The 13,793-nt window shown below is 53.2% G+C and overlaps 1 protein-coding gene across 1 annotated transcript in view; it reads right to left on the bottom strand.

Annotated features, from left to right (window-relative positions):
- Positions 1-2,211: 2,211 nt before the first annotated feature.
- mical3a (microtubule associated monooxygenase, calponin and LIM domain containing 3a) overlaps positions 2,212-13,793 on the bottom strand; it is a 101,612-nt gene continuing 90,030 nt past the window's right edge. Inside the window, 4 exon segments of the mRNA XM_064319323.1 lie at positions 2,212-3,045; positions 3,941-4,014; positions 5,293-5,392; positions 13,084-13,134. Coding sequence (XP_064175393.1) covers positions 2,861-3,045; positions 3,941-4,014; positions 5,293-5,392; positions 13,084-13,134 — 410 coding nt within the window. The 3' untranslated portion in view covers positions 2,212-2,860.

Genomic DNA, 13,793 nt, shown 5'->3' with positions numbered 1-13,793 from the left:
AATTGCTTGCTTTGTGTTAGCTGAATAATTACTTGTGTCTTGATGTTTTGTGATGTAAGCTTTCAGTAATTTTCTATCAGTATGTGCATTTTTTCTGTCGGCTGACAAGTGCCAATATTTCTGGTCCGCGAGCTTGATCTTGCTCGTTGCACCTTTTTGACATCTTTTCTCAAAATAGAAGTATAGAACTCTCAGTGGGTGAATCGAAAGTCAAATATCCCACCTTTTCACACAAAACAATGAAAGAGGGACATGTTTTTTGTTGTTGTTGTTGATGTAATGAGATGATATGAACTTTGTAACAGAATCGTTTCGTCCATTGTTTATCAAGGCCAAATACAATTCATCAACTCGACCATCTACTCTAAGTATGAGCAATCAACAGTGAATATTGTGACTGTAGTGAAACACAGTATGAAAAATACTTAAGACGTTCTAAAAATTGACGCATTTTAGAACGCAACGACGCATGAAATGGACTGTGCGTAGTTTTAAGCATCCGCGTTTGCGTACTTACGTAGGGTATGCTTCGGGCTTAAAACAAACTCCTGTGCGTGGACACAGACGCCCGTAGGAGGGGATCACAGTCAGGTTGCCAAGAGACAAGACAACAACCAAGCAGAACTATAGCCTTGAAAAGTTAACCACAAATTAACTTCATTCAAAATTAAGGATTTATTTTGTTTTGCCTTTTCCAATGGAATTAAGGTAAAGGGATGAGAAACAGTTATGCAATGTCATGGAAATTATGTTCAGTTGGTTAGAAAGTAATCCTGTGAATTTTACCAGCTCATGAATAAATATGAATCAGTAAAGCTCAGTCAAAGGATGCTACTGTACAGTGTGTTTGTCCCGCCAAAAAAAAAGGTTTCCTTTTTAGTTTTTATTCCCCTCCTTTCAGCTGGAGCCATACTGTCACAATGAACCCCAATTACTCAATTACAGAAATCGTTCAAATTGACAATAACGGTCCCAGTGCACCCGCAAGTGCACGTGCATTAAAATACCACTAGGGGGCAGTGAAGCACAGATCAAGGCCATTCAATTCTGGCAAATGGGCCACACGTTTGCAAAAAAAAAAAAAAAAAAGTGGAAGTGAACGGCTTCTTGCACATTTAGTATCGTCATATCCGAGAGTAGCTGAACAGCAGCTCAGGTCTGAATTAAGTGTACGGGAGCCAAAGTCCATCTTAAATAACTGCTGCATTTGCTTTATTGCCCGTTAAATGTACACCCAACACTTTTATACGCAAGTGAGCTACATGAAGCGTTTACATTTCAGTCAAGTCAACAACAGAAACGAGTTTAAAAATTAGGATTTTTTTTGTACATATAATACATTTTTTTTCCACACATGTTAATAAATAATAATCATAAAAATCTGTCAAACAAAAACCACACGGCTTCAAAAAACAGACCGTATCGAATCCGCGTTGGGATCTTTTACACCTAGTCTCACAGTTCCTTAGACTCGTCTACACACACGAGAAAAAAAACAACCTCACGGCGTTTGCAGCTAAAAACAAAGGTGGTGAGCAGTGATCAAAGATGTGCGGCGCGACGGCAGGGCAGTGCTCTCCTTCCGCAGATCTCGGGATGGCGACTGGGTTCGTCCGGCTCGACCTCCGTTCGACGCGGTTTTGACGTTCGAACGCCAGGTTTTTTTTTTAAAAAAAAAAGGGATTTACAAAGAAGAAACTATTTTTTAAAAAAAGAAGACAGATTTTTAAAAAAGGTTAAGGAGCGACGTGTAAACTGAACGGAATCGATCGGGGTGAGGGCAGGGAAGGTCACGCGGTGGAGTTCGGCCGGCTGGCCGCTCGTTCGCCTCTCCGGCGCCACCTAATGGCCAGAGCCCTGTCCTGCACAGACTTCACAGCCGACCGGCTCCCAAACTCAGAGGAAAATTCAGAGGAATCCAGAGGAAAATTCCGGAAGCGGTTCCCTGCCGTACGAAATCGCTCGGACGCGCCCGAACGCCGCTCCGCCTTCGATCGCGTCTCCCCCGGCGACGGGCTCCGGTCGCGACTCCCGCGCCCGCGCTGTGCTCTGCCGCAGGTTAAAAGCGTGTGAGCGAAGGCCTAAAAACCTCCAAAAATGAAGCGTTTCTTTCTTTTTTCTGATGAAAGAACCGTCGCGCCGGCGGCTTCGGGGGGAGGGGGAGGGGGGGGGTTAGGTTAGGGTTAGGTTAGGTTGGGGACCTTCGGGAGGGGGGGGGGACCGGCGGAAACGCGACGACGGAAAACGCGAACGGCGACCGCGGGCGAAGAACGGCGTCCTAACGAGCCGTCGGGCGACCGAACGGGAAACCGAGCTCGGCGTTTTGCGACGCCAGGCGAGACTCCGCCGTCCGAGAACCTTCCGGAAGCGGCCCCTGGAGGCTGCTGGGAGCCCGGAGGAAAGACCGGGGGGGGCACGTCCCGGTCTTCGACTGTCCTCGCGGTCTCGCCGCGCCCCCCGTCGAAAAGAGGCGCGGTTCGCGTTCGTACCGCCGTCCTTCTCCGTTTCCCCCGGCAACCGAGACGATTAAAAAACGAATAAAAACACGGTCCCCGCGAAGAAGCGCTCTTCCTTTAAGAACACCAAACGATAGAAAGTCTTTAGAGGAAACACAGTCTTGGCTCGTCCTCCAAAAATAGTGGAATTATTGTTTGTGGGGGGGTGGGGGGTGGGGATGGGGTGCTGCAAACAGTGGCGATATGTAAACTTGGATTGAGTGGGTGGGGGGTGGGGGGGTGCGGCGAAAAAAAGGCAGAGAGACTGAGAACTCTGGCAGACACTGGGGGCGTGACCCTGAGGGGGGTAGGGGTGGGGTGGGGAGGGGAGTGATGTCACACCGGGAGGGGAGGGGGGCAGGGCCTCAGGCCCAGTTGAGGTTGAAGCCCTTGGAGAGCATGACGGACTCCAGGTCCCGGTCCTCCTCCTTCTCGCGCAGCCGCTGCTCCTCCAGCAGCGCCACCAGGGAGTCGCGCTGCTCCACCACCTCCAGCATCTCGCTCAGGATGCGCCGCTCCTCCGCCAGCTCCGCCTCCGTCTTCAGGTGGTCTGCGGGTGGAGGGGGAGGAACGGAGACAGACGACGTCAAGGTCACCGTGACGACGGGCAAACGGCTTCCCCCTTGCCGGAAGGGCTAATGCGTGGGAATCCTGGCCGATGTGACATCACAAATGTGCGATTAGAATGTTCGGAACTGAACATTCTAATCACAAATATGTGATTAGAATGTTCGGAACTGAACATTCTAATGCTGATGTCACAATCGCTGCTGGTGACTGAAAGCAGCGGAGTTCTAGAACACACTGATTTAGAATTGTGAAAAAAACATTCCAAAAGAAACCTGCTCTTCAAAGGGTGCGTTGTGGGCACCAGGCCACAGTCAACTAATGACATCACCCAGGGTTAATACTGTAAATTTGGGTGACAGGGCCCACCCTGTGCCCCTGGAGAGTGCATGGTGGGCTCATTGGCCGAGCCACTCATGGACTAAGAGAGCTGATCCTGGATCAGGTCTCCCCTTATTCCCTATTCTAAACATGTCTGCTTCAAACCCCCTCTCCCCTGTCCTAAACATGTCCACTTCAAACCCCCCTTCCCTATCCTAAACATGTCCGCTTCAAACAAAATGGAGCCACTGTGCCTGGGTAAGCAGGCCCCTGGACTGCCCAGATGCTGTACAGCAGGGATCTCCAACATATTGAGGGGCTGCTGTGTATGCTGGTTTCTGGTTCCTGCACTTACCTGCTCAAATCACTGATTGGTTAAAGAGTCCGCGCACCTGGTTTCCAAGGCCTAAAAACCGGTTGCAGATTGAAAGGAAATTGCGAAAACCAGCCGAACGAATTTTGAGACCCCCTGCTTTAGAGCGTTAAAGAAGCGCGGCTTGACTTTAGAGAGGCGGTGGGCGGGGTCGTGGTGGTGTCACGCGGGCTGATGACCTCACCGTCCACGGCCATGCGCTCCCTCAGGTCCTGCTGCAGCCGGCTCTGGCGGTCCTCCAGCTCCAGCTCCCGCGCGCTGCGGACAGAAGAGGAGAGACGCCCGTCCGTCAGCACGGCGCCGGAGCAGCGCCTTACCTGGATCAGCTACGTATCGCTAGCGCAGCATGGCTAGCGCAGACGCTATGGGGAAGCAGGCTACGAGGCTAGCCCTGAGGGACTTACAATATCATGAGCTCAGACTCGTAGCCTAGCGCAGCATGGCTAGCGCAGACGCTATGGGGAAGCAGGCTAAGGGGCAGCCTGAGGACTTACAATATCATGAGCTCAGACTCGAGCTAGCGCAGCATGGCTAGCGAGACGCTATGGGAAGCAGCTCGAGGCTAGCCCTGAGGACTTACAATATCATGAGCTCAGACTCGTAGCCTAGCGCAGCATGGCTAGCCAGACGCTATGGGAGCAGGCTACCAGGCTAGCCGAGGACTTCAATATCATGAGCTCAGACTCGTAGCCTAGCGCAGCATGGCTAGCGCAGACGCTATGGGGAAGCAGGCTACCAGGCTAGCCCTGGGGAACTTACAATATCATGAGCTCAGACTCGTAGCCTAGCGCAGCATGGCTAGCACAGACGCTATGGGGAAGCAGGCTGCCAGGCTAGCCCTGAGGGAACTTACAATATCATGAGCTCAGACTCGTAGCCTAGCGCAGCACGGCTAGCGCAGCATGGCTAGCGCAGAGGCTATGGGGAAGCAGGCTGAGAGGCTAGCCCTGAGGGACTTACAATATCATGAGCTCAGCTGTAGCAGCGAGCACGGCTAGCGCAGCATGGCTAGCGCAGAGGCTATGGGGAAGCAGGCTGAGAGGCTAGCCCTGAGGGACTTACAATATCATGAGCTCAGACTCGTAGCCTAGCGCAGCATGGCTAGCGCAGACGCTATGGGGAAGCAGGCTGCGAGGCTAGCCCTGAGGAACTTACAATATCATGAGCTCAGACTCGTAGCCTAGCGCAGCATGGCTAGCGCAGATGCTATGGGGAAGCAGGCTGCGAGGCTAGCAGCCCTGGGGAACTTACAATATCATGAGCTCAGACTCGTAGCCTAGCATAGCATGGCTAGCGCAGACGCTATGGGCAAGCAGGCTACCAGGCTAGCCCTGAGGGAACTTACAATATCATGAGCTCAGACTCGTAGCCTAGCGCAGCATGGCTAGCGCAGACGCTATGGGGAAGCAGGCTGCCAGGCTAGCCCTGAGGGGACTTACAATATCATGAGCTCAGACTCGTAGCCTAGCGCAGCATGGCTAGCGCAGACGCTATGGGGAAGCAGGCTGAGAGGCTAGCAGCCCTGAGGGAACTTACAATATCATGAGCTCAGACTCGTAGCGCACCAGCGCGTTCTTCTCCTGCACCAGTTTGAACCACTCCTGCATGAGCTTGGGGTCGTCCTTCTTCCCCATTCCTGAAAAAAGCACGAGAGGGGAGTGTGAGACAGAGCAAAGAGAGAGATGCACACACACACACACACATACCCACCCACACACCCACACACACACACACAGACTCACACAGACTCACATGCACACATGCACACACGCACCGCATGTGCACACACACACACACACACACACACTCACGCACAGGCAGTGCAATGAGAGCCAAGCCAGGCTGATTGTTCACGGGTAATGCTTCACAGAGAACAAATATTCCGATTCAGTTCACTAATCGAAAAAAAACTCCTCAGGACACCGGCCATTTTTCTAATCGTTTAACTGAATTTCCGGTCCTTTCCTGAATAAAAACAGCAGTGACCGCATGACCTGTTGCACAGATATATATATATATAACTGCTGCTGTCCAGTCTCTGCCCATCCAGATAACCTACCGATCCGTGCTCCTGCTCCATACTGACTCCTGTGAACAACCAGACAATGTACTGAGGTATGACAGGGACCAACAAAGCAGCGATTGGGGGCGGGGGCGGGGGTTGGGGGGGGGGTGGGGTGGGGGCTCGACGGGGCTAGCCGGAGGAAGGCGGCGTGTAGCTCGGTTTGGACGCCGCCCTTCCGGTGACCCTTGGCTAAGACAGCTCCGGCGCTCCCCTGCACCCCCTTCACCCCAAAACAACTGTCCCGCAGCTGGACGGGTTTCCCCCACGGATCCATAGCAACGCAGAAATGAAAAATAAAAAAACATCGCGTCTGGGCGAAGGTCGCCGACACTGAATCCGGAGGGGGGGAGGGGGTATTGGGGGGTTAGAGATGGCGAAGTGGGCGAGACACCGGGGACCACAGACTCACATTCCGCACTTCAACAGAACCAAGCAAACGGACAAACCAAAGGGGGGGGGAGGGGGGGGAATAAAAAAACTACAGGCATGCAGACGCGAAGGCGCGCAGCCGCCAACGGTCAGAGTCGTCACCTTCACAGCCGGCCCGCTGTAAGTACTGCCAGACCATGCTCTTACAGCTCGGGGAGGGGGAGGGGGGAGGGAGGAGGAGGAGGGGGCAGGGTGGGGGAGAGGGGAGGGACAGGGAGAGAGGGAGGGAGAGCAGGGGGGCAGGGTGGGGAGGGAGGAGGAGGAGGAGGAGGAGGAGGGGGGGATATGCTACCCGTCCCCTCGGCCTGTGGAACCCGAGTAAAGCCAAGCGGTTTTTGGATGGGGCGCCCGGCCGTGACCCCCCCCCCGGGGGGGGGGGTGCGAGGTACGCCACGTACTTAGCTGGAGGAGGGGCGGCTCTTGCAAAACGAAAAGGAGGAACACGGTACACACGTACATCGGGAGGACGTGGTCGCTGGCGCTGGCTCTCGCTGCTTACAGACGGGGGGGCGGGGCGGGGGGTGGGGGGCGGGAGGGGAGGGGGTGGGGAGGGAAGGACGAAGGGGGAGAAGCAGAGAGGACGGAAACAAAGAGCGCCAGTAAAGCCAGGGATCGGATGGTGGAGGGGGGGTGGGTGGGGGGGGAGTCTCACTAACTTAGCCAGCACTGTCCTGGTCCCCTTCCAACCCCTGACCCTGGCCCCCCGCGTCCCACAGAGAACACAAGAGGAGAGAGAGACACAGTTAAGACACACGGGAAACACAGGCAGCTCCGCAACACGGACAGCAGAACACACAAAAAAAAAACAACAGACAAGAAAACGCCGGTCTCCTGCGGCGTATTTCGGAGGCGTCGGGGGACACGGAGAGCCCCTCGCGATTTTTCCCGTCGAAGTCGCGCGCGGCTACGGCGCAGGATCGGCCCCCCCGGCCTGCGCTTCGAGCTCAGAGCGCCCCTGACGCAGTCGCCGCGTTCGCAAAAACGCCAGTCGAGGATGCATGCTTACACGCCAAAAACACACCGGTTTACTAATTGGTGTTAAAATCCGCTGCTTTCGGTTGCGGCTACTCAACACGGGGCAAACGCGCATGCACCTCAAACTCCAACCGTTTCTTCAACACCATGCGGTTAATTAAATCCACACTTCGGCAAAGCAGCTTCCCCCTACGTGGTAACTACCAGTAGGACTGAAGAACACTGTTCTAAATGTCAGTTAACCATCGAACAACGCGTATTGAATTATGTGCATGTAATTAAGGCATAATCTTAAACGACAAGTATGTGATTCCCGTTTACAGGTTCGCATCAAATTCACCAAAAAGTTTGCACTAGAATGATTCTTCAGAGCAGGAAGATAAAATGTAAGTCATTTCTAGGTAGGTGCTTGTAGAAATATATAAATATATAGTAGTACATATCTTTTCAAATATGAGACAGTATGAAAGGGCAGGTGTGTGCTTCAAAACGGAGGTGCTGCGTGATTGTACTGCATGACTGTGCTGTGTGACTGTGCTGCATGACTGTGCTGCACAACTGTACTGACCGACTGTGCAGTTTGACTGTGCTGTCCGACTGTGCTGCGTGACTGTACTGTCCGACTGTGCTGCACAACTGTACTGTCCGACTGTGCAGTTTGACTGTGCTGTCCGACTGTGCTGCGTGACTGTACTGTCCGACTGTGCTGCACAACTGTACTGTCCGACTGTGCAGTTTGACTGTGCTGTCCGACTGTGCTGCGTGACTGTACTGTCCGACTGTACTGCACGACTGTGCTGTCCGACTGTACTGCGTGACTGTGCTGTCCGACTGTGCTGCACAACTGTACTGTCCGCCTGTGCTGAGCGACTGTACTGTCCGCCTGTGCTGAGCGACTGTATTGTCCGACTCTACTGTCTGACTGTGCTGCAAAACTGTGCTGAGTGCTGCGCGACTGTACTGTCCGACTGTGCTGTTCGACTGTACTCTCCGACTGTGCTGTTCGACTGTACTGTCCGACTGTGCTGCACGACTGTACTGTCCGACTGTGCTGTTCGACTGTACTCTCCGACTGTGCTGCGTGACTGTACTCTCCGACTGTGCTGCGTGACTGTGCTGCACGACTGTATTGTCCGACTGTACTGTCTGACTGTGCTGCAAAACTGTGCTGAATGTGCTGCGCGACTGTACTGTCCAACTGTGCTGTCCGGTTGTACTGTCCGACTGTGCTGTGTGACTGTACTGTCCGACTGTGCTGTGTGACTGTGCTGCATGACTGTGCTGTGTGACTGTACGCATGACTGCTGGAGGACTGTCACTTCCTGGGGGAACCTACTGAGCCGGGTCACACGCGGAGGCAGAGCCAGAGTGAGGGGGGAGGAGCCCCGGCGGGTAGGGGGGCAGAGCGAGTGGGCGGGCCCTGCCCGGTTGCCGTGGTAACCCCGCGGCTGCCAAACGGCGGGGAGAGGAGAGGTTACTTTACCTTCGGGCGAACAGCAAGGCAGAAAGGGCAAAAGGGCTTCGGGGCGTCCAGATTGGCTCAACTTCCAAAGCGGGAACGGGGCGGAGGAGGCCGGGAGGTGGGGGGAGGTGAAAGAGAGGAGGAGGAGAAAGGTGGAGAAAAGAGGAGGAGTCACAGAGAAAAGTGTGCGTGAAGGACACAAAGGGAGGGAGGGAGGTGGAGAGAGGGAGGTAAGAGAAGGGGAGGGGGGGGGTGAAGAGGAGGAAGAGAGAACAAGGGGAGGAGAAAATCAAAAACGAGCAGAGAAACTATCGAAAGGTGGGAAGGAAATCCAGGCAGCTGGAGAGAGAGGGGGGATGGACAGACTTCCGTGTGGGGCTTGAGAGAGAGAAAAGAGGTGCGTAAAAAGTACAAAGGGAACAGGGGACTGAGAAAGAGGGACAAAAAAACAGCGGAAGGAATTGTCTTCGCTTCTGTCCGTCACACAGACCTTCCAACTTCCGAGCGCAAAAACCGGCCTATTTCCACTTTCACGGTGCGGGCCGGGCAGGAGAAAGCCCCCCCCCCCCCGATACGGGAGCGCAGGCACACAGAAAACCAGGCCTCCTCCGCCATTTAAAAAAACAATAATAATTCTCAACAGTCGCTCAAGCAGTTTCAAATAATTACGGTTTAAAAAATAAAATAAATAAAATAAAATGCCTGAGGTAGACATCTCCCAGATGTTGCCCTTGGGCTTAACGGAGCAAGGCTATCCAACCCGGCGAAGAGCACCGCCGGCAAAACAAAAACCTGTTTTTCAACCGCCTCTCCCTGTTTATTTTACGCCCGTCTTCGAAGTGTAAAATCGGCGCGGGGTTTACAAAGAACCAGATTCGCTGGCTAACCAGGTCAAACAAGGAAAGGACAAACTAGAAAGGTTCCAGAAAATGTATATTTACACGCGCAACTCGTCGTGCTCGGTAGCGAACGGTACAAACGCGAGTCGCAAAAAACAAACAAAGGGAAAAAGGGAAAACCCTGACCGCCGTATTAAAAAGAAAAAGCCTTCGACCTCAGGAGTGTGGAATTATGGGTAAAGGGAGAAGGAGGGGGGGTGGAGGGGGGAGAACCTGGACAGGAAAAGAAAGGAGCTTCTGAAAGAGAGGTGCGCAGAAACACTGATACAGACAGGAAAAACGGACAACACGTTTCTGGCGGTCTAGGCGAAAGAGTTGGGAGAGTGGGATGCTGGGTAAATCGCCACAAGGGACTATCACAGAGTGGGGTGTGGGGGGTGGGGGGGTGGGGGGGGGATTGGTGGAACAGAGGACCCGTGGGAAGAGAACGAGGTTGTGACGTGGGATTGGGGAGGGTGGGGGGGGGCATACGGCTATGACCCCCCCCCCAAGTGCCATGGCTCCGTGACTGTGTCCACGGGCTTCAAAGCGAACCTCACCTCCTCACCTCTGTGGCCCTCACGAACGGGGAACGACAGCACCGAAGCTCAGAAGACCAGCGGCTGGCGTCGATGGAGAACGAGACGTTTTCGAAACAAGCGGACGCTCTGTCGCCTTGTTCCGCCGCAGCGCAAGGTGATTGGGCAGCCATGGGGTGCGTCACATGACCGAAGTGAGATTTTAATGGCTTTTTACCCACGATGCTATCCGAGTTCTCCTTCATAAGACTCTCCGGACTAGAGCATCTGAAAAATGGATGTCATGCAAGATGGTTGCTTGGAAATTTTTTTTTTTGACCTTTAAAACTTCTTTGCCATGACAGCAAGGCAGCAAACAAGTTCAAACTGCTAGCGAGGAGAGCTAGCAAGCTGGTCCAGCGATAAAATCCATGTAATTGATCTACAGAAATAACACATGGACACTTTTATATCCTGAAACTAAAACTTTATAAACTTTCAGACCGTTTCACGCAGGCAGAAACTAAGACGCAGAAATAAAAAGTTGGATGCAGCCCCGCCTGGCTAACATCACAAAATGGCCGCCCCACTCCAAGGATACTGGCGGAGTTCAGAATCCGTGAGCTCACTGCACACTCAATGGTGACGCTTGTTGGCGTAACGCCCTGCTCAGTACAGTTACTGCGGGGTCCTCTAGGGGACCCCTGACCCCAGCTTAAGGGCCCGTACTTCACTCCGCTTGATAAACATCTCTGGCTCCCCGAAGGCTACAGAGGATGCGTTAGCCTAGCTGCGGTCCCGTGTTTACAATCAAAGAAGGCTCCGCCTCCATCTTCAACCCCGCCCACCCACCCCGAGTAACGTGCCCGACTTCTGCGACCAGCTGGACAGCACGGGGTAACATCGCGCGCAGGTCCGACAGACAGAACGCCAACTCCGCTACGTCCCCTTGCGACCACCAGCCATCAACCACCAAGGAAGAGCAACTCCGGGGTTAGCTCCAGTTCCTGAACGAGCCTTGTCGTCTCCCTTCGATTGTACTACTGCTTCTTCGCCTCCGCCATCGCAGTAGCTAGCTAGCTACAAACGCTCTGCTCACAACTGATCCCACCCCCGCAGTAGCTAGCTAGCTACAAACGCTCTGCTCATACCTGATCCCACCCCCGCAGTAGCTAGCTAGCTACAAACGCTCTACTCAGACCTGATCCCACCCCCGCAGTAGCTAGCTACAAATGCTCTGCTCACAACTGATCCCACCCCCGCAGTAGCTAGCTAGCTAGCTACAAACGCTCTGCTCACACCTGATCCCACCCCCGCAGTAGCTAGCTACAAACGCTCTGCTCACACCTGATCCCACGCCCGCAGTAGCTAGCTACAAACGCTCTGCTCACACCTGATCCCACGCCCGCAGTAGCTAGCTACAAACGCTCTGCTCACACCTAATCCCGACCCACAGGCTCTGTAGCCACACCTTCCCCTCCCCCACACAGAAAAAAGCGCCACGCCCAGAAACGTCCTTAGAAGAAATACAGGCGGAGGAGCGCAAACTCGACACGAACTCAAAGACAAAGAATTTACAGCGCATCACAAGTATGACGAGCATGTTTATTTTATAATATCTTCAAGGTAAAAATCCTGCATAGTATGCCATTGAGGCTCGTCATACTCAACTGTGTAATACACAATAAACCCACATTCACTGCACCGAAGGCTGGTCGAACCCATGTTCTGAGGGTCCTGGTCGTACACAAAACCACAAATATGCTCATTACGCAGCCCGAGTCCACCAGTAAAACACTCAAACTTGTTGTTTGTTTTTTGTTGTTTTTTAAACGCACGGTCCCTTCTACACCATCGCGGGCGCGTTCCGCTCTGCTTCCCGTCAGGACGGGAGACCGCGGCTGGGCTCGGGACCGCCGCCGACCGCACGGTCGGCAACCGCGCCCCCCGGGGACGAGCTCTCGGGTCGCCAGGGAGACACAGGAGGGGACAAACACGGCGCAACACACGCACACGCAAACACACTGAACGATCCCACCCGTCCCCCCCACACCCCACACCCCACACCCGTCCCCCGCCCCCCCTGCAGGCCCGCGAGGGCCACAGTTTCACAAAAGAACGACTCACAGGGGTCGGGGGTCGGGGGTGGGGGTGGGGGGGGGTTGGACAGTGAGCTCCACGCCTGAACACAGACCACACGCGGGTTTCAATGCAACTGAGCGGGTATGGAGAAATCAGCGTCAGTGCTGGGATTAGAGAGCACGTCGCAGCAGAGAGCTAGGGGGCAGCTAGGGGGCAGCTTGGGGGCAGCTTGGGGGCAGCTAGGGGGAAGCTCGGGGGCAGCGGTTACAGGGAGCAGTTCAGTAGGGCTTCAATCAGGGGACCACGCACCACTTTCCAGTTTGACTGTATGTACTTCAGCACAGGCATACTGTGCACTAGTTCAGCCAGCAGCAAAGTATACACTTCTCTGGCTGGAGACACTGGCCGCTTGCTAACGCTTATAATACCGTTATCTGAAATGCCTTCGTAAGTATCTTGTAAAAAAAAATTATAATAATAAAAAAAATAGAAAATAAATCTTTTATCTTTCAGTTAAAATTGATCTAAATGACCAATATAACCAATTATATTGTTAAGTTTTATTACCAAACTGCTACAATTTTTACAACAAAAAAAACAAACATGCAGAGTAAGTAAGAATAATTTTGCAATACATAATAAGGGCAGCAAAACTCCTTTTTGGCTGCTGGCCCGCGACGCGATTGGCTGCTGGCCCGCGACGTGATTGGCTGCTGGCCCGCGACGCGATTGGCTGCTGGCAGAACTGGAAAGGGTTGGGAGAGCGGCAACACAGCAGAGGCGAGTGAGTATAGTAAAGACAGGAAGACAGGTCACATGGGGGGGGGGGGGAGGGGTTGGGGGCGGAGACAGGAGGTGGGGTTGGGGGGGCGGGATTAGTTGTTAGTTAGTTTGGAGTGACAGGCTTGAAATACATACCGCCCAGATGCAAGTCCAGGATTTCACTGTAATTAGACTCTCCCCAATAGTCTACAATAAGGATATATTAGAGAGAGTTATTTGCACACAGCCCTTACTGGTCAGAATCATTTCCAAGTCAAGCATGCCTACGTGTGCACACGCACACGCACACGCACACGCACACGCACATACACGTGCGTACACGTACTCGTAAGCACGCACACAGCAAGGGTTGGCATCCGTTCATTTCAATTCGGAAAACGAACCGAAATTCGATCAATGGAAAAATCCTCAGGACACATTTTTCCCCGTTTGAAAATCGAATTCCAATTCGTTTCCTAAATTTGAAATGAAACGGGCGTGGAAATGAACCCAACCCTGACGCACACACAGACACGCACCAAAATATTACGCAAAACCCCACACACAAAAATTACAGGTTACGAACGCAAACACACACACACACTCAACACAAAGCATATGCAGTAACACACACTGCATGTTCATGGCACCTCCAACAGACAGGATGAGCACATAGATTTGCTGCGCAGGCTGTTTGGGGCTAACGTGCTAACGGGCTAACGCTACTGTAGTGCATTTATTAGCCGCTCTGCATTGCAGGCGAGCTTTATGCATCAGAAAAAACTTGTTGGTCTGCACTCTCTCTTAAGGACTACAGTACCCATCACACTAAACTGGTTCAGTAGTGTACACTGTGTGACGAAGTG

Source organism: Anguilla rostrata, chromosome 19 (assembly GCF_018555375.3).
Source record: "Anguilla rostrata isolate EN2019 chromosome 19, ASM1855537v3, whole genome shotgun sequence".
NCBI classification, from domain to species: Eukaryota; Metazoa; Chordata; class Actinopteri; order Anguilliformes; family Anguillidae; genus Anguilla; species Anguilla rostrata.
The sequence above is the reverse complement of the archived record's forward strand: the minus strand, read 5'-3'. Positions and strand labels throughout refer to the sequence as shown.